The sequence below is a fragment of the Oncorhynchus masou genome, chromosome 31 (genome assembly GCF_036934945.1).
Source record: "Oncorhynchus masou masou isolate Uvic2021 chromosome 31, UVic_Omas_1.1, whole genome shotgun sequence".
Classification (NCBI taxonomy): Eukaryota; Metazoa; Chordata; class Actinopteri; order Salmoniformes; family Salmonidae; genus Oncorhynchus; species Oncorhynchus masou.
The window spans coordinates 65,368,969-65,393,087 of record NC_088242.1 but is presented as its reverse complement, the minus strand read 5'-3'; the positions used below and the strand labels follow the sequence as shown (position 1 = coordinate 65,393,087).

The 24,119-nt window shown below is 45.4% G+C and overlaps 1 protein-coding gene across 3 annotated transcripts in view; it reads left to right on the top strand.

Moving 5' to 3' along the window:
* The window catches only part of LOC135524276 (excitatory amino acid transporter 2-like), a 45,229-nt gene that overhangs the window by 4,278 nt on the left and 16,832 nt on the right, over window positions 1-24,119 (top strand). The window contains exons 1-2 of one of the 3 annotated variants that reach the window (XM_064951676.1): window positions 17,983-18,288; window positions 22,945-23,084. In XM_064951676.1, the coding sequence (XP_064807748.1) occupies window positions 18,284-18,288; window positions 22,945-23,084 (145 nt within the window). In that variant the 5' untranslated portion in view covers window positions 17,983-18,283. Of the gene's footprint in view, window positions 1-17,982; window positions 18,289-22,944; window positions 23,085-24,119 lie in introns of those variants that run through there. The other 2 variants (XM_064951678.1, XM_064951677.1) reach the window with 2 other exon arrangements.

The following is a 24,119-nucleotide window of genomic DNA, read 5'->3' as shown; positions in this document are numbered from 1 at the left end:
TTGCAGTAGAACAGCTTGACCAACATCGACCCCAAGCCAGGTTGCTAGTGTCACGCACAGACACACACACACACACTAGACACAAAGTTAAACCCTGGAGGGGTGCTGATCTACGTATGTCTAAAGCCATATTTATCAGAATCTATTATCTGAAACATCTGCAAAGACATGTTAGTTTAATTATGATACATGTCACTCAAGGTACAAGGTCTGTGTATGTACTGTATGTGTGTGTACAGTATGTGTGTGTGTAGAGATGTGCTAACCAAGGCCAGAATAGGGAGTAACTGCTCAAAATAAACAAAACATACAATCTTACATGCTTTGGTTGACCTAATTGATATACACTATATATACAAAAGTATGTGGACACACAAATTAGTGCATTCGGCTATTTCAGCCACACTGTTTGCTGACAGGTGTATAAAATCAAGCACACAGCCATTCAATCTCTATAGACAAACATTGTCAGTAGAATGGCCTTACTGAAGAGCTCAGTGACTTTCAACGTGACACCGTCATAGGATGCCACCTTTCCAACAAGTTAGTTTGTCTGCCCTGCTAGAGCTGCCCTGGTCAACTGTAAGTGCTGCTATTGTGAAGCGGAAACGTCTAGAAGCAACCACGGATCAGCCGCAAAGTGGTAGGACACACAAGTTTACTGAACAGGACCGCTGAGTGCTGAAGCATGTAGCATGTAAAAACCCTCTGTTCCAAACTGTCTCTGGAAGCAACATATGCACAAGAACTCTTCGCCAAGAGCTTCATGAAATGGGTTTCCATGGCCGAGCTGGCTAACACAAGCCTAAGAACACCATGCGCAATGCCAGGCGTCGGCTGGAGGGGTGTAAAGCTCGCCGCCATTGGACTCCGGAGCAGTGGAAACGCGTTTTCTGGGTTTGGCGGATGCCAGGAGAACACTACCTGCCCCCAATGCATAGTGCCAACTGTAAAGTTTAGTGGAGGAGGAATAATGGTCAGGGGCTGTTTTTCATGGTTAGAGCTAGGCTCCTTTAGTTCCAGTGAAGGGAAATCTTAACGCTACAGCATACAATGTCATTCTAGACAATTATGTGCTTCCAACTGTGTGGCAACAGTTTGGGGAAGGCCCTTCCTGTCTCAGCATGACAATGCCCTGTGCACAAAGTAAGGTCCATACAGAAATGGTTTGTCGAGATCTGTGGCTGGCCTGCACAGAGCCCTGACCTCTTCCCCATCGAACACCTTTAGTATGAATTGGAACGCAGACTGTGAGCCAGGCCTAATCGCCCTACATCAGTGCCCAACCTCCCGAATGCTCTTGTTGCTGAATGGGAGCAAGTCCCCGCAGAAATGTTCCAACATCTAGGGGAAAGCCTTTCCCAGAAGTGTGGAGGCTGTTGTAGCAGCAAGGGGGGGGGACCAACTCCATATTAATCCCCATGAGGAGATGTTCGACGAGCAGATGTCCACATACTTTTGGTCATGTAGTGCATCTAATGTACAGCTGTAGGATCTTAATTTGAGCCAGTTTTCTACAACAGGAAATGTGAGTTATTATATGAAATGTTTTTGTAAGGATTTATACAGGGAAAATCAAATCTGACATTTCAAAGTGGAAATTAAAAACTTCTGAAGCTTTTTTAAACCTCAAATACACTAAAAGTGTAAAAGTCCTGCATTACAAGAAAGATCTCATGCAACAGGATGACTAAATGAGGATCCTACATCTGTGTAAAAATAACATACATATCCAATATAGCAGGCATCCAATGACTATTTGCAAAGCTTTTCCACCCTAATTGAAAAAGTGTGTCTTCCCATGTGATGGTGTGGATGTAGGGGTGGAGGAATTCCACTGCAATATTACAGGCTGATAGACTTGGAAAGGGCCAGATGGTGGATTGGAGTTAAAAAATAAACATGAAACAAATCAAATCATTGAAACTGCCTTCACGCTGGTGCAGATGTTGTACTAGAAACACTAGTAAACATTTACATCAGTAATAGGTTATCCACATGGGGTAGACCACAAAGAGTATTTCAAATATTTTTATAACAGCCAGGCTTGATTGCACGGCAAAAATTACTCACATTTGAGTGTGTGTGTTTGTGTGTGTGCATGAATGCGTGTGAGGGCTTGAGAGTGAGAAATGAGCCTCACAGCTCATTGTTCTGAAATATGATTTGTTCTGACACCTTGCTCTATATTGTCATCCAGATGCTTTACAGTGTAACACAATTCTCACTGGAGAATGGAGTTCAGTTAAAATGGAGGGAAGTGAAACACTTTCATTTTCCGGCAGCAGAGGAGAGAACTTTTCATTTGAGAGAGAGAAAGAGAGTGAGAGAAAGGCCGGGAGAGAGGGAACAGAGAGTGATCTATCAGGTCTTTTCTTTGGAGGAGAGAAATGGGTAGAGGGGTAATAGTAGTGGTAATGGTGGTGGGTAGATAGACAGTGGGGCACTGTGTGCTGCTGAGAGGATGAGAGACTGGGCCTATGAGGAGGTCACAGGGCAGTGCCAGCCTCCTGGACGTCAGGCATCTGTTACTTGTCACCAGGCAGCCAGGCTGGGGGTAGTCAACCTCTATCTGCTGCTTCTCTGAGACCCAGCCAGCACTGGAGGAGACTGCTACTGAGAAAGAAAGGGAGATGAGAGAGACAGAGAAAAAGAGATAGAGGGTGTAGGGGGCAGGGTAGGGGGCAGGAAATTTTTAAAAAGGAGTTAAATATGCAGAATAGGGTCAGAGGAGCGAAGGACGGAAAGCAAAGATGAGTGTGTGTGTGTGTGTGTGCGTGTGTGTGTGTGTGTGTGTGTGTGTGTGTGTGTGTGTGTGTGTGTGTGTGTGTGTGTGTGTGTGTGTGTGTGTGTGTGTGTGTGTGTGTGTGTGTGTGTGTGTGTGTGTGTGTGTGTGTGTGTGTGTGCATGCGTGTGTGTGTGCATGCGTGTGTGTCTTTGTGTGGCTCCATTCATAGGGCTTCACTGTGGGCTCGCTGCCATTCTGTAGCATCAAGCACTTGAGTAATCCCCCTGGGAACATACAGAAGCTGCCAAAGTACCATCCAGATCCTTCTCAAACTGTTCATAACCCTCTTCTATCCGTCTCTCCCTCTACTATCCCCTGTCTATCTTGCTGTCTCTTCCTCTACTTTCCCCTGTCTATTTCTCTGTTTCTCTCTTCCTTTTCCTTCACTACCACTTTACTTATCCTTATCTCTAGAACTCTATGCTACTACAGATGTAGGATCTTAATTTGGTCCACCCTGTTGCAAGATACATTTCCAATGCAGGAAATGTAAAACGTGTAGTGTATTTGAGATTTAAAAAGGTTCTGAAATTTGACATTTCAGACTTGATTTTCCCTTTACGAAAAATGTATCACCCCCTACACAAATGTACATGAATTATAATCCACATAATAATTCACATTTCCTGTTGCTGCAGGATTTTTTTTCCTTCAGAAGCAAACTGGCTCAAATTAAGATCCTACATCTGTATTCCTATCTGCTTCATATGACTCTCCCTTTTCTAAAGGATACTTCCTCTTTTCGCCACTGTAGTCCTCCCTGTAACTCCAGTGTTTCAGTCGTCAGTGAGCTGAGAGAGAATGAGAGCCTATTCCCATGGATAGGATAAACAAAAGCCTTCTTCCTTGCTCCCTTCCTTTCTGTTTGACTGCACCAGAACAGACACACAGGCATTCACCAGCCTGCCTACCCGCCTGCCTACCCGTACCCGCCTGCCTACCCGCCAGCCTGCATGCCCATAGAGCTTCGCTGACCACAGCGAAAACATTTTTCTCTCATTTAGAATAACCTTTGTGTCCCTGTGTAGTGTAGTTAGTTGCAGTTGTAAGGGAAAATAATATAGTCCTGAGTGTGTTTTCATGACTGTTTGCTGTTTGCTTTTCCTCGCCTTCTCTTGGCAGCTGGTGCCTGCCTTGAATAATCAATTTCCTGAGGCTTGCTTTCAAGTGTTTGCTAGATTATTATAAACTGTGCTTCTAGGAAAGATGAATGGCATTACAGCTCACAACTCTAAATATATTCTGATAACGTGATCTATCGCATTAACAAGCTATATGGGTTTTTATCTTCCCTGGTTTGGTACTCAGGAGAGGGGCAAAGTACACGGGTGGACAGCTGTCACATGGACATGGTGTATTTCCTTTACTTCGATAGAAAAATACACACGTTTTCCTTGGGCATGTACACCGGGGGCACCCCCCCGCCCTCTCAGAGAACAGCCTCAATTTGTCGAGGTATGGACTCCACAAGCATTCCACAGCGATGCTGACCTATGTTGACTCCAATGCTTAGTGCGGTTGTGTCAAGTTGGCTGTATGTCCTCTGGGTGGTGGACCATGCTTGATACATACTGGAAACTGTTTAGCGTGAAAAACTCGGCAGCGTTGCAGACACAAAATGGATGCGTCTGGAACCTACTACCATAACCGTTCAAAGGCACTTGTATCTTTTGTCTTGCCCATTCAACCTCTGAATGGCACACTAACACAATCCATGCTCTTGCATCAAGGCTTAAAATAACTTCTTTAACCTGTCTCCTCCCCTTCATCTACACTGATTGAAGTGGATTTAACAAGTGTCATCAATAAGGGATCATAGCTTTCACCTGTATTCACCTGGTCAGTCTATGTCATGGAAAGAGCAGGTGTTCTTAATAATGTTTATACACTCAGTGTATTTTACGGTAGTCTGCCTTAGCTGAACATGATAGTAATGTTTAGTCAAATTGAAAGGCTGCCCCTTGAATTCAGTCCAACATGCTTTCCTATGTACAGTTTGTAGGATAGCTGATAACGGCCAAAGCCAAACTAAGAGTTCAATGTCAGTCTGTCATGTCCTGTACAAAACTGAGATAGCTAGCTAAATGAATCTGTTTATGGAGTTCCAACAAACTCTTTCAAATCAAACTGTTCAAGATGGACAAAATTGATACATTTTCCTCATGTAGATTATTTCCGTCAGACCCAACTTTGTACTGTACCTGTGTATTGGTCAATATTTCTGTTTTAGAGGAATCTCACTGCACTCTAAATGTTTTCAAGATTTCAAGTGTGCTTCTTTTGAAAGCCATCCTGTCGTCTGACTTAGATAACCATCATCTCAACGACGGAAGTCCAAGATTAGTATTTGTATGGAGGGGTGGCGGGGGTGTGCTGGGGGCTAGGACAGGCCAGGGAAGTGTTATGGTGGTCAGCATTCCCCCCACTTTCCCAAGCGCTCTCTCCAAACCCTAAACCACCCACAATCCCCTTGGCACCCGCTCCAGCGGAATTCAGGTCAGCGGGGAGGGGGAGTCACGAAAGGGCCCACAGAGGGGTTGGTGAAGTGGGGGTGCTGGAATGGGGTAATGGAGGGGAGGGGCACACTTTTTGTTCCCTCTCTTGGCACCAATGCCCATGCCACTGAGAACAATCCCCCATTGTGGGGCAACAAAAGAATAATCATAATTAAAGCAGAATTAAGGAATCATTAAAACAAATGGAAGACCTCATCCAAACAATTGTCCCAATATGCACCACGTCAGGCTCCGAGCAGCCATCAGATGTACACAACATTGAGAGTGTGCATTGTTTTTGGCACTCATAATGTTTTACACATCAGCATACTCCTAAACATACACAGTCACACACTCACAAACCAAGCATGTCAGCATTTTTGTTGGTGAGTACCAGATGTTGTTGGGAATTACAGAAAATTGGTTGGAGTTTAATGTCATAAATCCAAAGCCAAGTATGATACTTTTCAACATTTACATGTTTGCATGAGGCCTCCTGGTGATGTTCAGTAGAGTGAGTGGATTTCATTGTAGACAGTAGGAACCCAGTCCCTCTTGGCCATCCTCTCCCTCTCCAGTGAATCCACTCCACTCCTTCGCAGGGAACAATGGCGGTGTCTCCACAGCCACTTGGGAGCTGTAAAAACAATCTGCCAAACAATATCGCTGAGACTTTTCTCCACCGCTGTGGTCCAAGTCGGTAGCAAACGGATAGTGAAAATACACACCCTTCTCCTCCACCATTACCCCTTCTCATCTCTCCCTTTATTTCTCTTCCTTTCCTCCCTTTTCTCTCCCCCCAAATCCTCAATTTAGAGCCTTAATGGGCCTGTGAGGCAGGTTTGTGTGCTGCTTTGTGCAGCCCAGGGGGATCGGTGGGCATTAATGTCCCTCTTGACTATGTAAATAGCCCGGGCTGTGGGAGCGCAGAGCTGAACTGCCGCTGCTTAATCGCAGAGAGCTCCATCACTTTCAGACACTCCGGGAGCCAAAAGGGGGACATGCATGAGAACTTCAGCACCAAGGACAATGGCCTCACTCTGAAGAGTAACCTCAACGACCTGCGCCCACTTCCCTCTCCTTCCGGAGGACCCCCCTTTCCCTCTTTTCACCCATACCCCTCTCCCCTCGCACCTAGCTCCCCGAACCCCTAATACTCCCCTATCATCCCTACCCCTCAGCCCTCAACCTTCCTCCTCTCCTGCCCCTCCTCCCCTCCCCGCCCCCCCGCCCCCCACCCCTCAGCCTATCCTCAAGCCGAGCCGATGGAGAATACAGCCATGTTTTGTTTACCTCACCGCTTGTCCAGTGGAACACACAGCAATCCCCTTCATCGCCTGTTTGTCAGCCCCCCTTTCAGAACTAAAAGAGGAGAGAGAGTGAAAAAAAATGAAAAAAAGAGGAAACAATTAAAAACCTCTTGTGAACCCTGCAATATAGCGGTTTCCCAGCCCTGGGCCTGTGAACTAACTTGGAGGACTCTAAAGTGGCCCATTATTCCAGCAAGGGTGGCGTGTTCCAAGAGCGCCAGGCCTCAATGGCTGACCAACACAGATGGGGTTTTGTTCCTGGCTTCTTGGCTCACCACACCATGCACTGGTTAATTAGGACCTGCATTCATTTATCTATCTATCCATCTATCTGTGTACCTCTCCATCTGTCCACCTTCAGTAGGCCTCGTTACTCCCTCTCTGCCCAAATCGTGCACATTTCACCTGTCATTATTCAATCGATTATTAGACACATTTGGAATTGACAAGTGTATCATTGTGTGCTGCTGTGAGCAATGGGAGCAGTTAAATGTGTCTCCCTTCTCTCAACAACTGTTGACTTGTGCGGGGCCCTCCAGGACAAGTATTAGCCTTCTGTGATGTATATTCTCCTTTGTTTATGTGTTCCACAGGAGGTGAGAATGGTTGGCTTATGCTGGTACAACAGCAGTTAGTGCTTGATGAGAGGAATGCACAGTTTTCTACGGTATAAGCTATTGGCCTTCTTATGATAGTTGGATGGTTTGAGTGTAGATGGGGTGTGAATGGTTCTCTCAGAATTGGCTATAATGTGCAGATGTAAAGGTTATCTTCCTGATCTGTCTGTTATAAGCTCTGAGAGTTGACATGGCAGCAGTAAAAATAGATGCTATCCATGTCATTTTATTGATTGATTGATTGACTGATTTCTAACCAATCCTTTCAACAGCATGTATGGAGTGTAGTAGCAACCACCAGGCAACCATATACATTGGGGCAAACAAGTATTTCGTCAGCCACCACTTGTGCAAGTTCTCCCACTTAAAAAGATGAGAGAGGCCTGTAATTTTCATCATAGGTACACTTCAACTATGACAGACAAAATTAGGAAAAAAATCCAGAAAATCACATTGTAGGATTTTTAATGAATTTATTTGCAAATTATGGTGGAAAATAAGTATTTGGTCACCTACAAACAAGCAACATTTCTGGCTCTCACAGACCTGTAACTTCTTCTTTAAGAGGCTCCTCTGTCCTCCACTCGTTACCTGTATTAATGGCACCTGTTTGAACTTGTTATCAGTATAAAAGACACCTTTCCACAACCTCAAACAGTCATACTCCATACTCCACTATGGCCAAGACCAAAGAGCTGTCAAAGGACACCAGAAACAAAATTGTAGACCTGCACCAGGCTGGGAAGACTGAATCTGCAATAGGTAAGCAGCTTGGTTTGAAGAAATCAACTGTGGGAGCAATTATTAGGAAATGGAAGACATACAAGACCACTGATAATCTCCCTCAATCTGGGGCTCCACGCAAGATCTCACCCCGTGGGGTCAAAATGATTACAAGAACGGTGAGCAAAAATCCCAGAACCACACGGGGGGACCTAGTGAAAAACTTTTGAAGACTTACAGAAAACATTTGTCCTCTGTCAATGCCAACAAAGGGTATATAACAAAGTATTGAGATAAACTTGTTATTGACCAAATACTTAATTTCCACCATAATTTGCAAATAAATTCATTACAAATCCTACAATGTGATTTTCAGAATTTTTTTTATCTCATTTTGTCTGTCATAGTTGAAGTGTACCTATGATGAAAATTACAGGCCTCTCTCATCTTTTTAAGTGGGAGAACTTGCACAATTGGTGGCTGACGAAATACTTTTTTACCCCATTTTACTTGACATGTCTCTCGCAGTTAAGGACCTTTCAAAACTTGTGTGGGTCTGCTGTTGCCTGGGTTTTGTGGCTTCTGTAATTAGAGGGAAGCAAATAACGTTGACGTCCTCCGATATTAATCTATTGTAATCATATCGTATTTTGCACCAACTCCCATCCTTGGGCTTGGGCCTTTACTAATATATCTGTCTGTTTTAAAAACACAGAACTAACACTGTGAGATAAGTGTAGCTGTGTCGAACGCACAAGCAGGCCGGTAATGATGGTGAACACAGAGACAAGACCAACTTGTCGGCGGGAAATCACTAGTGTCTTTCTGATTCAGATGTCATAGATGTTGTTAGAAATCAATTACATACTGTTTTGTTGCAGAACAACTCAAACTTTCCATAGAAGGTTGCTGTCTTTAACTCACTGAGAGTCTGGCAGTTGAGAGAACAGCGCAGGGAATCACACAAAACGGGATTCTTAGGCTGGGGTATTTGGGGGAATTTTAGTTTTGTGGCTCAGACCTCGATTCAAGGATATAACACACCCTTAGAGGATTCCCTCGGCGTGCATTTGGAGATTACATGTGTGAGTATCGGACACTTGATGGGAGAAATACATGTTGGTAAATGTAAGTAATTATGATGGACTCCCACTGGTAGTAGGCTAGTTGACATAAATGAGAGGGAAAAAGCTGTCCACCCCCAGCCCTCCCTCCTCCCTCCCTCCCTCCCTCCCTCCCTCCCTCCCTCCCTCCCTCCCTCCCTCCCTCCCTCCCTCCCTCCCTCCCTCCCCCTCCCTCCCTCCCTCCCTCCCTCCCTCCCTCCCTCCCTCCCTCTCAACAGCATTCCATAACTGCGTGAGGCTGTAGAAGTATCTACACAGTTTGACAAAACATGCAGCGAATCATGACGTGGAAAGAAAAACAATGAACCAGGGACCAGCCCCCAAGGGCATTTCACATGTTCAGCAGGCGGCAATAGGCTACCCAGTCTCCATCACAACAACACACTCAATATGCCAGTGGACTGTAGATGATACGCCTATTCCTATACAGTGAGTCTTCGGGCCTAGTGCCTACTGTACGCTATAAAATCCTGTGTGGTGTTTGCCATCATTGTTTTTCATGTAAAACTCCTCTGTTTTCACTGAAGGTTTTGTGCCGCAGGAGTCGGATGGGGTTCTGAAAGGACAGCAGGCGGTCGTCCCACTCAACGGGGTTCTGAAAGGACAGCAAACTTGGCGTGCCAAAGTATGCACTGAAAAAAAGTAGTCATAAAGCACAGGCTTTTAAATTCCAAGCAAATCGTGCTTACCTGCAAGCCCTAGGGTCCTACTTCAAAAGACATTTGGTATATAAATTGTCATTGAGTTATGTACTGTATGTCCCCAACGTTTGTTTGAATTGAGTGGAAGTCACAGTGCTAGGCTAGTCATTAGGAAAGCTGATCTGGTCCAGCTAGACTTTTTCCCATCAATGCAATAGGTTTATTAGTATGCTCTGCACTTGTTTGCTCAGAATCCAGTCCAGTGTTCCAGATTTTTTTGGCAACAGGGTCTTGGCTAAGAAATCTATTTCTTACCCAGGGCTATTTGTTCAGACACATCAGCACAAGCAAGGCAATGATCAGCAGCATAACTTGTGATTATTACAGAGATGCAGATAAAATGCATTGTATAAAGAGATGTATAGATTAGAGAATGAGAAAGGAAGGAAGAAAGAGAGGAGATGAGTCTTCTGAGCAAAATCTTGCTACTCCACTGACAACCCTGTCACACTCTGCTGCATCCCTGATACCAGCCCTCCTCTCCCTCCCTCCTCTCCCTCGCTCCTCTCCCTCCCCCTCTCCCTCGCTCCTCTCCCTCCCTCCTCTCCCTCGCTCCTCTCCCTCCTCTCCCTCCCTCATCTCCCTCCCTCCTCTCACTCGCTCCTCTCTAATCTCTCCTCTCCCTCCCTCCTCTCCCTCCCTCCTCTCCCTCGCTCCTCTCCCTCCCTCATCTCCCTCCCTCATCTCCCTCCCTCCTCTCCCTCGCTCCTCTCCCTCCCTCATCTCCCTCCCTCCTCTCCCTCGCTCCTCTCCCTCCCTCCTCTCCCTCCCTCCTCTCCCTCGCTCCTCTCCCTCCTTCCTCTCCCTCCCTCCTCTCCCTCCCTCCTCTCCCTCCCTCATCTCCCTCCCTCCTCTCCCTCCCTCCTCTCCCTCGCTCCTCTCCCTCCCTCATCTCCCTCCCTCATCTCCCTCCCTCCTCTCCCTCGCTCCTCTCCCTCCCTCCTCTCCCTCCCTCCTCTCCCTCGCTCTCCTCTCCCTCGCTCCCTCCTCTCCCTCGCTCCTCTCCCTCGCTCCTCTCCCTCCCTCCTCTCCCTCCCTCCTCTCCCTCGCTCCTCTCCCTCCCTCCCTCCTCTCCCTCCCTCCTCTCCCTCCCTCCTCTCCCTCCCTCATCTCCCTCCCTCCCTCTCTCCCTCCTCTCCCTCCCTCCTCTCCCTCCCTCCTCTCCCTCCCTCCTCTCCCTCCCTCATCTCCCTCCCTCCTCCCCTCCCTCCTCTCCCTCGCTCCTCTCCCTCCCTCCCCATGGTGCTAGCTGGTATTGATCTGCATCCTGGTTTAAATGTATTATCCAACACAGACACAGTGTCACAATTAGAGAGACAAAATACAAAATGAATACTTGATGCCCTCACTGTCAACATCTATTAGCCTGGTTCTATTAGAGTTTACACGTGTTTACCAAGGATTTAAGTATGTCACAGAACAGTATGCATGTTCAGTGCACTCTTTCCATATAGTGTTGTACAACTACTGTGGTACTTGCTGTTTAGTGAGCTTTACAGTTTTTCTTGTTGTTAGATGCCATATAGTGCTTCTGTAGGTATGTATCTCTAGAGTAACGGTAGCAGTATGATATGTTGTGTCTTGAGGAATCTATAATAGAGTCTTTGGATACAGAGCAGCTGGTAGATGACAGAGACTGTCTGCACTAATGAAGCACATTCCATATAAGGTTTGTATAGACATCGCGTGTATAGTGGATATCTCTGGATGTCTCTGGGTTATTGTCAAGCCTGAAATATGAAACTCAGGAGGCTGCTGAGGGGAGGACGGCTCATAATAATGGTTGGAACGGAGCGAATGGCATCAAACGCATGGAAATCCTGTGTTTGATGTACTTAAAACCATTCCACTTATACCCTCCAGCCATTATTACGAGCCATCCTCCCCAATTAAGGTGCCACCAACCTTCTGTGATATGAACAGTTCAGCATGGAGCTGGATGTATTGACTGTGCGCTAAATATTAGCATATAGGGCTGCCAGTATATGGTGTAATGTGCCTGTCTTTGTGTGTGCCTGCACTTACGTGTGTCTGTATGTCAGTGTGGACGAATGCTGTCTGTCTGGGGTGGTGTGAAGACAAGAACGGAGAGTCACACTCTTAGAAACAAAGGTGCTATATAGAACCTTAGATGGTTCTTCAGCTGTCCCCATAGGAGTACCCTTTGAAGAACCCTTTTTGGTTCCAGGTAAAACCCTTTTGGTTCCAGGTAGAACCCTTTCTACAGAGGGTTTTACATGGAACCCTAAATAGTTTTATCTGGAACCAAAAAGGCTTGTTAAAAAGGGTTATCCTGTGGGGACAGCTGAAGAACCTTCTAGGTTCTATATAGCACCTTGTTCTCTAAGAGTGTAGAACGATACTGTGGGATGAGTAGAGTAGAGCTATGCTGGGTCTGAAGGGTTGTCTGTGTGTGTGTGTGTGTGTGTGTGTGTGTGTGTGTGTGTGTGTGTGTGTGTGTGTGTGTGTGTGTGTGTGTGTGTGTGTGTGTGTGTGTGTGTGTGTGAGTGTGTGTGTGTGTGTGTGTGTGTGTGTGTGTGTGTGTGTGTGTGTGTGTGTGTGTGTGTGTGTGTGTGTGTGTGTGTGTGTGTGTGTGTGTGTGTGTGTGTGTGTGTGTGTGTGTGTGTGTGTATGCATGTGTATCTGCACACATGTATTTGAGAGTGTGGCCCCAGTGATGTATGAAACAGAAATTGTTTTGTAGATGCAAAAATCTAATTTCACAGGGTGAGCCTTCTAACACAGATGTCAGCCTCTCCTGTAACCCTCAGACTGGATTCCTCTCAGATACAAATACACTTACAGTACATACTCCATCTCCACTTCAATTGGTTGCTTTAATCTGGCCTCTCTATGTTACACTTGAACCATCCACTCCCATTTTCCCCTTCACTCTCTTTCCATTATCGCTTACTCTCTCTCTTTCTCACCCCTTTCTTTGTCTCCCTCCCTCTTCCAACACCCACACCTTCCCTCATGTTCTCTTCCTCCTCCCATCTCTATCTCCTGCCCCCTCTCTTCCTCCATCCATCCATCCATCTATCTATCCCTCCCTCCTTTGCTCCCTCATTCACCCCCCCTTCGCTCCCTCCCTCCCACCCTCTCATTCTAATAGATCAGTGCAGTGTAGTGGTGTAGGAGGGGGTGTGGTGGGCCTGCCTTCCGGATTTAATGAGCTCCTGTGGGGATCGGACTGAAGCCATCAAAAGCTGCGCTCCTCTCTTCTGTGCCGTACAGCCAGCTCTGTTAAACAGATGCGCCAGCACTAATGATAGCAGCACTGCCTCATGCAAGCGTCTGGGAAGAGATAGAGAAAGGTGAGGAAGTGAGGGGTGGTTGGGGGAGAGGTGGAGAGAGGTGGAGGGAGGTGGAGAGGTGGAGGGATGTCTGGGAAGAGATAGAGAAAGGTGAGGAAGTGAGGGGTGGTTGGGGGAGAGGTGGAGAGAAGTGGAGGGAGATGGACAGCCCAGAAACCAAATCCCTGGGGTGTCTTTGTGAGAGCCAACAAAACCACAAGCTGACAGCAGCATCAGACCATAAAAGACTGTAAGGGAGAGAAGCGTGAGAGATGGAAATTGAGAGAATGTATTGTTTATTACGATCTATGAGTATGGAAGAGAGAGAAAGAGAGAAAGCAGGGGGGAGCATAGGAGAGAGAGTAAGAGGTGGAGAGAGACTGAATAGCAGTTGGAGGGAGCGAATAGGAAAAGGGATACAAGAATAGAGGAGGAGAGGGACAGAGAGAAAAACTGAGAGATTCATTCATTCACTAATTTATTTACTCTCCCTCTCGCTCACTCATCCACTCACTAACTCATTCACTCTTACTCACCCTTAATCACTGTCTTTGTTTTTCTTACTCACTCTATTAATATGGCACAGATGAATCGGATTCAGCCAGCTCTGCCAGCTCTCTCTCTCTCTCTCTCTCTCTCTCTCTCTCTCTCTCTCTCTCTCTCGTTAAAAAATGGAAGTGCCATGGCAAAACTTTTTTACAGGACTTAGACGTATCACATTTCACAGGCCATGTCACATGACCTGAACGAGCCATATTGACTGACATAACTCAATGTTGAAGTGGCATCCCATGTGTGCAGATCCAGGATAATTACAAAGAGGGTGATATGTTTTCTCTAAATAGTGTGTGTGTGTGTGTGTGTGTGTGTGTGTGTGTGTGTGTGTGTGTGTGTGTGTGTGTGTGTGTGTGTGTGTGTGTGTGTGTGTGTGTGTGTGTGTGTGTGTGTGTGTGTGTGTGTGTGTGTGGCCTTGGCATGAAGGAGGGAGGGGGAAAGGGGAATATGGGTACAGGGGTCACACCATGCCTGCAAGGGGGAGAGAAGAGGGGGAGGGAGAGGGGCAAGCAGCTATCCCTGTTCTTGGCTGGGATCTTGTGAAGCTCACTGCTTCCCCTCTTCTCCCTCTGAGGGGCTAAATTGGACAGTCCTCTTGGTCCAGTGCAGTAGAACAGCTTGACCAACATCAACCCCGAGCCAGGTTGCTAGTGACACGCACACACACACACACACACACACACACACACACACACACACACACACACACACACACACACACACACACACACACACACACACACACACACACACACACAGTCCCACTCTGGCTCTGTTAATATGAAGAGGCTGGGGGGCACAAACAGAGAGAAATGTTCAGCAGCCGAGTGTGCAATTTGGTCTGATTGGCAACTGGAGACCAATATGGAGGCAATAGCAGATATTCTCTACACCACATAGTTATCAGATCTTTCTGAGCACCTCTGACACAACCATTCAGTTGTTTCCTCAACACTGACAGTGTCTATACATGTCCAACCATCTACGTCTTGGAATCCATTCACCCTATCCACCCACGTGGAATAAGTAATGAAGACTTGCAAACAACTTTCCCCTTTCCTTCACTTTGAAGAATGTATCTCCTTTTTACGCATGGCATAACCTTACGTGTTTGCTAAGATGTTCATTTAAGCATCATCTTTCACAGCCATCCAGGCTAGTGTGTGATCCCATCTCCCACTGCATGGGAAGTGGCTGGGAGGCCCCAAAGGGGTCAACAGATATCCGGGGCCTGCCTGGCCCACCTCCAGCTATCTCTACCTCACAGCCACATTGTGATGCTACAGTCATGAGAACGGGCATGGGGCCCCTCAGAGCCCACTGGGAAACTGCAGGTCATTTACATCTCCCTGGCCCTCCAGCTCTGGCATCACACACATTATAACCAGCACACTGGAGAGTTTCAAGACAAGTGTTCGAAAGCAAAAACTCTGGAGTCACAATGTAGTTAGATTCACACCAGTGCCTTGCCTTACGTGCTATACAGAAATGTCAGTGCATTGTCCTGTGTGGAGTACTGTTGTACTGTATTGTGCTGATTTTAATTGGGATAGTTCTTTGGTATGTGAGCGAGGTGGTGTGGGAAAAGCCTAGTTAAGCTGCTGTGGTTTTAAAGCTGTTGCCATAGTGTCTGGGTGTATTTGATGTTTTTTTACACACTGTTCCTTGAGGTCTTACTTTCTTTAGTTGAAATGATAATCTAAGGTGCCTGCTATCTCCATTAATCTATCAAGTGTGTGTGTGTGTGTGTGTGTGTGTGTGTGTGTGTGTGTGTGTGTGTGTGTGTGTGTGTGTGTGTGTGTGTGTGTGTGTGTGTGTGTGTGTGTGACTGAGAGACAGAGAGAAAGAGACTGCGTGTGCACAGCAGCCATCGAACCTCCTCTCTTCCCTTTCTCTCTGGTGCGCAGTGCGTTGCTATGACAACTCCTCTGGGTGCTGACTGCACCACAACGGACCTCTGAAAGCCAAAGCTCGGGGAACCTCCTCGCCCCGGGAAAGCAGCATAAAATTGGGATAAACGCCTTCGATTATGGGACACAATGGCCTGCCGCTCCTGAAAGATTCATTCATTCCGGAAAAAGAGAACTGTGGAGGGAGGGGTGGGGGGGAGAGAAAAGGGCGCCTCACCCCCCTCCACTCCTCTTCTCTGCTCTCCCACGGTGGGCATAGGCATGACATCAACGGCCCTCAATGGGACTGGCATTCTTGACATGCCCACTGCCCCCCTCCCACCACTCTTACCCTCCATACCGCCTCCCTCCATCTCTCCCTTTCTCGCCACTGCCAGCTTGGACTCAGCGCTTGGCCGGGCGACTTGGGGCCAACACCACTGTTTGCAGGCGAGACAAAAGCCCCTCAGAGGGAGAAGAGGGGAAGCGGAGAGCTTCACATGGTCCCAGCCAAGAGCAGGGATTGCTGCCTCCCTCCCTCTGCCCTACCCCTTATAGGCCCCAATTTTGGCTTGGTGGTGGTGGTGTGACCCCAGTATCTGCGAATCCCCCTCCCCAAAATGGTCTCTTTCCTCTCCGAGCTAGAAATGTCTGAAAGAGTATGACAAGTCAAGGAATTTGGGATGAGTGATATCTCATGCCACAACCTCTGTTGGCAGTGACGCCATTCCTCTGGCTTTTGATGGGCTGATGGTCATTTGTCTGTGAGAGGAAATAGCTTTACATTTACATTTACATTTAAGTCATTTAGCAGACGCTCTTATCCAGAGCGGCTTTCCAACACGTTTCCTAGGTTAGAATGATGTAATAGTACTCTATACTGTCGGTTGTGAAATCCAGTGCTGCTGGGAGACAGGGGACAAACCAGTATGATGACAACCCTAGAGGTATTCTCCTTCATCTGTGAAGTCAACTTTCAGTCTGAATGCAGTGATATCTGTTATTTCATAGATTGAGATTGTTTTAGATATTGTCATAACGTAACCTAAATGTATGTATGACTTCTTCGTCACGTATGAAAATGTTGATTCCGCTTTTATATCAATCGGATGGATATAGCGTTCTTGATATAGGGCTAGAGTAAAAAAATGATTACTAATCAGTACTTACTGACACATACAGTACCAGCCAAAAGTTTGAACACTCCTACTCATTCAAGGGTTTTTCTTTATTTTTATTATTTTCTACATTGTAGAATAATAGTGAAGACAACAAAACTAGGAAATATCACGTGGAATCATTTACTAACCCAAAAAGTGTTAATGTCATGACTTCCGCCGAAGTCGGTCCCTCTCCTTGTTCGGGCGGCGTTCGGCGGTCGACGTCACTGGTCTTCTAGCCATCGCCGATCCACATTTCATTTTCCATTTGTTTTGTCTTGTTTTCCCGCACACCTGGTTTTATTCCCTCATTACTCGTCTTGCATATGACCCTCTGTTTCCCCCCATGTCTGTGTGTGGAATTGTTATGTATAAATGTATGTGTACTCCAGGCTGGTTTGCGCCGGGTTATTGTAACCCGTGTGTGTTTAGTTTTCTGAGTGCCGTGTTTTGTTCGCCTCAATAAAGGGCTCCATTTGCTACCTATTTCTGCTCTCCTTCCCTGCAGTCAGTTACGCACTACTTTACAGTTAAATAAATCAAAATACATTTTATATTTGAGATTCTTCAAAGTAGCCACCCTTTGATGACAAACAGAGAAAAACGCTAGAATGAGTAGGTGTGTCAAAATGTTTGACTGGTACTGTACATGGCAACTATTATATTATATTTTAGAAACATACTGACATATGATATATACATAAATACATGATATATAGGATTAGGATTCCTGATCAGGAATCGTGGTGATGGGACTTAATCCCTCTATGTTGTGTATTGACCCCGATATCCATGCATAAAGTTAACCACTTGTGACCTCCACATTACCAGGATCCAGAGGTTTTCTGATGCAACATTTCACCCTGAACCAGTATCGGGGATGCTGGGTGAAGTATACAGTATATTGTCTGATGACATAGCTGGACACTGCTACACGACAACATTAAACATTGTTTCCATCCATAAAGGGACAGGCTTACAGAAGCACTGACCATCCCGTGCCATAAACTAGCTCATCTCTCCATCAGAAGGTCTCTCAGACTCTTCCGCTGGCCCATCCAGAGGTTATGAAGCCCAGATTAGAGAGTGCTTGCTGGCTAGGACCATTAAGAGGTTATGAAGCCCTGATTAGAGAGTGCTTCCTGGCTCGGAAGATCCAGTAGGGAATGGATTGAGGAACCCCCTAAAGGATTTTCACTTTGAAACTAGGCTGTTGACTCCTCCCTCTAGCCATCGGTATGGTGTGTGTGAATCTGTGTGTTAGAATGTGCATCCTTTGGACACTAGTCTGGTCCACTTCAATGGTAGTGACAGACATCAGGACTGACTGGGCAGCTCTGGTCAGTGTGGCTGGATGCTCTTGTCTTGCTGGATGCTAAAGAGGAGTTGCTGGCCTACAGTGAACTCTAGCTGAGTTTTTGGGAAGATCCATTCGTAGCCCTCAGGTTAATGTGCTGGGGTGTTATATCTTCTGACATACATATGACAGTGTCTGATGAAGCAGAAGAGATTCCACCTTGTCTTTCTATTGGCTGTCTGACTCCTTCTATAGAGCCTAGCCTGAGGCTGAAGATTATCTAACTTTGGTCAATGTACACACAGCACTCACCTCGACCGCACCAGAGATGAAGTAAGTGCATTCCTGCAATACTCTGCTCATCTCTTTTAATCTCTGGCACAGAGATCCTATTGTTGATTGATGGAAGGGCATCTGGTCTGCTGGTGTCGCTAATGAGCAGAGAAAACCTGCGCTTTTGGAACATGGAGATGTTTGAACGTGTCTAGTGCATTTTCTACAGGCAGCTTATACTCACAGACAGGGTTATTGTCATAACAGTTGATGCTAAGTGGGAAAAAAGTAATGCCAGGAAACCCAGAGAAATCGTTTTGCATGGGAAGATCAGACCTGTGACGTAGTGTTTTAAATCACTATGCACAATGTGAAGGTATCGTCTGTGCCTAGAAGGAGACTATATGCCTGAAGGTGTGTTCACATGGCATTAGCCATAAAGTGATATGATCACAGATGGCATGTCTGGCCATGGTGATTTGAAATCAATTTCATTATAGAGGAACTAAACAAAAACAGAAAATGGATGTTCAGGTTTTCTACTATCCCCATGTCACCTCTCAGTTCTCACCTAGTGTGCATCAAGCCTTTGGTGGCCTAGTGAGAAGTGCACCTACCTTTTGTGATATTAGGGAACCCAATGATCTATACATGATTAAGAATACATCAAATCAAGGTTTATTGGTTGCATACACAGTTTAGCAGGTGTTTTAGCGGGTGCAGCAAAATGTTACTAGCTCCTAACAATGCAGTAAAATGTCAAACAAGTACAAATAAAAAAACTATAAAAACAAGAATAATAATCAAGAACGTCGTGACGAATCGAATTAAAATCTCAAATAGCACTGTAACAGTAATCAAAATGATATCAATACGTATGTACACTGGAATCATTTACACAAGAAATACAAAGAATGATGTTGTAACGGTTTTCTTTACTTGAAGGAGAGGCGGACCAAGACGCAGCGTGGTTATATTGATTCATGTTGACTAAAAAAAAGATAAACATGAACACTACAAAACAATAAACGTGGAAAACCAAAAACAGCCCTATCTGGTGCAAACACAGAGACAGGAATAATCACCCACAAACACACAGTGAAACCCAGGCTACCTAAGTATGATTCTCAATCAGAGACAACTAATGACACCTGCCTCTAATTGAGAACCATACTAGGCCGAAACATAGAAATACCCAAATCATAGAAAAACAAACATAGACTGCCCACCCCAACTCATGCCCTGACCATACTAAATAATGACAAAACAAAGGAAATAAAGGTCAGAACGTGACAGATGTCTACAGCCGTTGATATATTGGAGTGAGCTATGCCAAGAATCCAGTATATAAATAAATCTGTGGTGTGTATAAACATTGTATCTTGATACAAACTACAGTAGTAACATTACAATAAGCTATAATGTACTATGTAATACAGTACTAATGTATAGTATGTGTGACAATGCACACATATCGTATGTGGCATATACTGTCATATACTAAAATGGCATTTTCTCATCCTATCTGATCTGATGATACAAACTTGAAGATAGATGTGCCAAAAAATATGGATATGTGATATAGACTGGGTGTTTTCAGCTGAAAAAGGAAATCCAATGCAGGAGAATGCATAGGCGGCTTGCTCTAATTTGCTAGTTATTCTGTTGAATCGGAAGGCTCTTGTCTGGACAGAACTTGTATCGGCTAGTACTGTGACAGGAGAACTAATGCGAGTGCCATTCATAGTTAATCATAATGTCACAACCCTCCCCACTCCCCCCTCGCCCTCGGTCTAACTATAATGAAAAGAGAGGGAAAAGGATTCAATTAACAGCAGTCATGCAGTAGATCTCTCCATACTACAAATTGATTGTTTTGTTTTGTATTACGTTTCCTTCTAATTAATATGGCTTCTCCTCCGACAACCCAAAGCAATAATAACAGCTGCGATGACAGTGTGATGATGACTGATGTGTGCCTGCGCATGGTGTTTACATGTCCTTTCTGCTTTTCACACGTATGAAATAGGAAGTGAATAAGTGGGAGTCTTCGCTCCGTCTGTGTGCCTAGGAACAGGCCAGCTGTTCTATCCTATAGCCAAGGCTTAGACACATCGTTATAGAGGCTGAGGACTCCGTTCTTACATCTTCTCCTCAGCACGTGTGGTTGTGTGTGTATGTGTGTTTGCCTGTGTGTCCAATGAATGGTGTCCCATTGTGCAACACTGAACCTATAAGGTTTTTTTTTTTAAATGTGTCAATACTTTGGCTTCTTCCCAAAAACAAAATACAGAATCTTAGCTACGTTGCTCTCGAACTGTGTTCTGTCCGTCTTTCGCTCTACCACCGTAAAAAAAAAATACTTGACGAATGATGACTAGGTTGAAGTCTCTCAATTCCGTTTAGCCATTATTGTCCCTGAGGGTAAGGATGTGAGCAACAGAGGTCTATTGAGGAGACTGGGACACCCTCTGTGTATTTGTGACTGTGGTACTGCTAACCCCAGGGGTACGGTCAAAGTTCAGAATCACTGATTCAGTTTATTTCCTCTTCGTCCTTCTCTGTAATCTATTAACTGTCATGCTTCATGAATAGGGTCAGTGTGCGCATGGTGACTAACAAATTAAACAATCCTCTCTGTGAGATAATTGACTGATGTTTTAAAGTGAAATTCTAAAGATGTTTTTCAAACAAATTGCTGGGACAGTGGATTGTGAATGACATAATAGAGATGTATGAATTGAGAAACAAAGATGTGTCCGTCTCTCTAGTAAACCATTCCCTCTCCTTCCCAACATGTCATCGTCATCTTCCTTCACACTTGTGTGAGTGTTGTATGACAGCCACAGCTGTGCCTCCTCTCATTTCTCCAATTAACACAAATAGTCTCTTATTTAGACTGCTCTAATGAGCAAACACTTCAATTTGTAAAGCTACTTTAAAAGTCTAGTTGATGCCCAACATTTTTCCGGCACTGAGCAAATTTCAGGTCTGCTGAGCAAGAACTTGAACGTTGTGAAATACGTCCAGTGTGTTTACTGTGAACACTGAGGTTGTACAGTTTCAGACAGTGGCTATTTGATCATAATGTAGGCCTACCAGAGTGGCCTACCACCAGACACAATGGAGAAAATGCATCCCATAACATTTTAACTTGGAAATAGCTGTTGTGTCATTCAGCCTTCAGTAGCAGCCAATGTTTGGTGCTCAATGTAGGCCTACATTCCATGAGAGATTTGAGGAAAAAAAACATGTAGGGCTTGACATTAACCTGTTTATCCACTTGTGCTTCAGACAAGGAGGTGACTGGAAATGTTGTGTTGTTTGATGCAAGAAACCACTTCACAAAATAAAATGCATTATTGTTCCCATACCATTATTACAGACAGATAATTACTGGTCAAAAGCCCCATTTCAGTTCCTGTAGGCCAGCCATACTGAGTGGAACCTCCGGACTTATGATAATGGAGAAATTGAGAAAATAAGAGGTAGAGAAGGTAGAAGGAACATGTGAGAAAAAGAAAGGAAGATAGATATATTGTCCAGATAAGTTCAAACTGTCAGTTAATCTGTCTGTTACTCTTATACCATTCCCCATCATATCCAATAGGCCTTGTTATAGACTGCCTCCTCCACCTCTCTACATCCCCTCTTTCCCTTCCTCCCTCCATCACTCTCTCTTCCTCTACTTCTCTCAGTGAAGGCTCAGAGGGGGACCGTGGCCCACCCCTAGGGGAACCTGTGTTGTCCTCTGGGCTACTGGATACTTCAGCTGAAATCAGTTCATGGTTAAAGTCCCCCTCCCATTAACTCAGCGGGGACCACGCTGGAGAGATTGTTCTCAAGTTGGTGTTTGCCTGGCTGATTTTGGTTGCGTCTTAGAGTATTTGTCTACATTTGACTGGTTGATGTTTAGGATACATTTTCTTCACACTGAAAGTAGGGGTTCATTTCCTAGTTCCTTAGAGACTATTGAAGAAGAGTGAAGGGTGATCCCGTCATCAAGAGTGACGATATAAACCCGTTATTGTTTCTATGATGTTTGTATACAGAGCATTTGATTTTATGACATGGCCATTTTATCGCTGTAAAAATAGGGTTGCATGTGCAACAGTATAACTCTATACCGTCCACTCACGCGAACCAGGGACCCTCTGCACACATCAACAACAGTCACCCTCGCCCATACCCGGGCACGAACCAGGGACCCTCTGCACACATCAACAACAGTCACCCTCAAAGCATCGTTACCCATCGCTCCACAAAAGCCGCGGCCCTCTGCAAGGGGAACCACTACTTCAAGGTCTCAGAGCAAGTGACGTCACCAATTGAAACGCAATTTAGCGCGCACCACCGCTAACTAAGCTAGCCGTTTCACATCCGTTACACATGTACAGTAGGTGGTACGCTGGACCAATCGATAGGCAGGTTATTCAACCCTGAACATCCAAAACAAAAGCTGAGTTGGATTGGGGATGGTTCATCTATTTTACTGTGAAGACCCAGTCTAACCTCCTTCCTCACGCTCACAATATGAGGATAGTCACAAGGGAATGCGTTATGATCATATAATGTACATCTATAGTTTCGCCAGACATGTGACTGATGTATCAAACTGGGGGCATGTCAAATGCAGATTATGCATGTTTAAATAACTTTCTCTCTCTCTCTGGCTCCCTCTTTCTCTCTCTGTCTCCCTCTTTCTCTCTGACACAGTGCCAGCATCATGCCTAAGCAAGTGGAGGTGAGGATGCATGAAAGTCACCTGGAGCCCATCGAGGCCAGGCCCAGGAACAAGTGTATCAGCTGCTTCTCTTCTCTTTTCAAGAACCTGCTGCTCACGCTCACTGTACTCGGTCAGTACAATCATCAGCTGTTTTACCAAGCACAATATCACAATCTATCTCTTTCCCCTCCTTCCTTTCTCCCAACCTTCTTTCCTGTGAGCATGTGTAATATGTACATCACAGACCACTTGGCAGAACACTCATAGCGGCTCCCATAGCGGCATTGATCTTTAGCGATCACAGAGAGGGTTAGAGATGTAGGATGCTCCATGCACAGGAAAACAAGTGCCCTCCTCATCCAGCTGGTGTACAGCATCAACGAGGTGAGGTTACGTTTCTGAAGCTGTGCTTGAATCTAAAACAGCTTACAGATATCAGTGAGCTTAAAAGGTTTGTATTGCAGACTGTGTTGTGAAACAGCCTCCCAGGGCCTGTGATATTTGGCAGGGATCTAGTAGCAGAGAAAGTGCTGCCTACTAGGGGGGTAGTTTGGGGTCTGGGCCTAGTTTTGTCTGGCCTGAGCAGGACAGAGGGAGACAGCGCCAGGGACAGGAACAGAGACTGACCACAGGGCCAGTGTTTCAGACACAGCTACAGGGGGCAGGAGCACTCAGATGCCAGCTCTCTGGAGAATAGGGGTAGGAGGGGTTGGGAGTGGAAGGACATGGCTGGAGAGGTTGGGGTGTTGGGGGCTAGTTTAGAATACACTACCGTTGAAAAGTTTGGGGTCACTTAGAAATGTCCTTCTTTTTGAAATTTGAAATATTTGTTGTCCATTAAAATAACATAACATTGATCAGAAATACAGTGAGGGTTGCTAATGTTGTAAATGACTGTTGTAGCTGGAAACTGCAGATTTTTTATGGAATATCCAAATATGCGTACAGCAACCATCACTCCTGTGTTCTAATGGCACATTGTGTTAGCTAATCCAAATGTATTTTTTTAAGACTATTTGGTCATTAGAAAACCCTTTTGCAATTATGTTAGCAATGCTGAAAACTGTTGTCCTGATTAATTAAAGAAGCAAAAAAACTGTATTTCTTTAGACTACTTGAGTATCTGGAGCATAAGCATTTCTGTGTTCGATTACAGGCTCAAAAT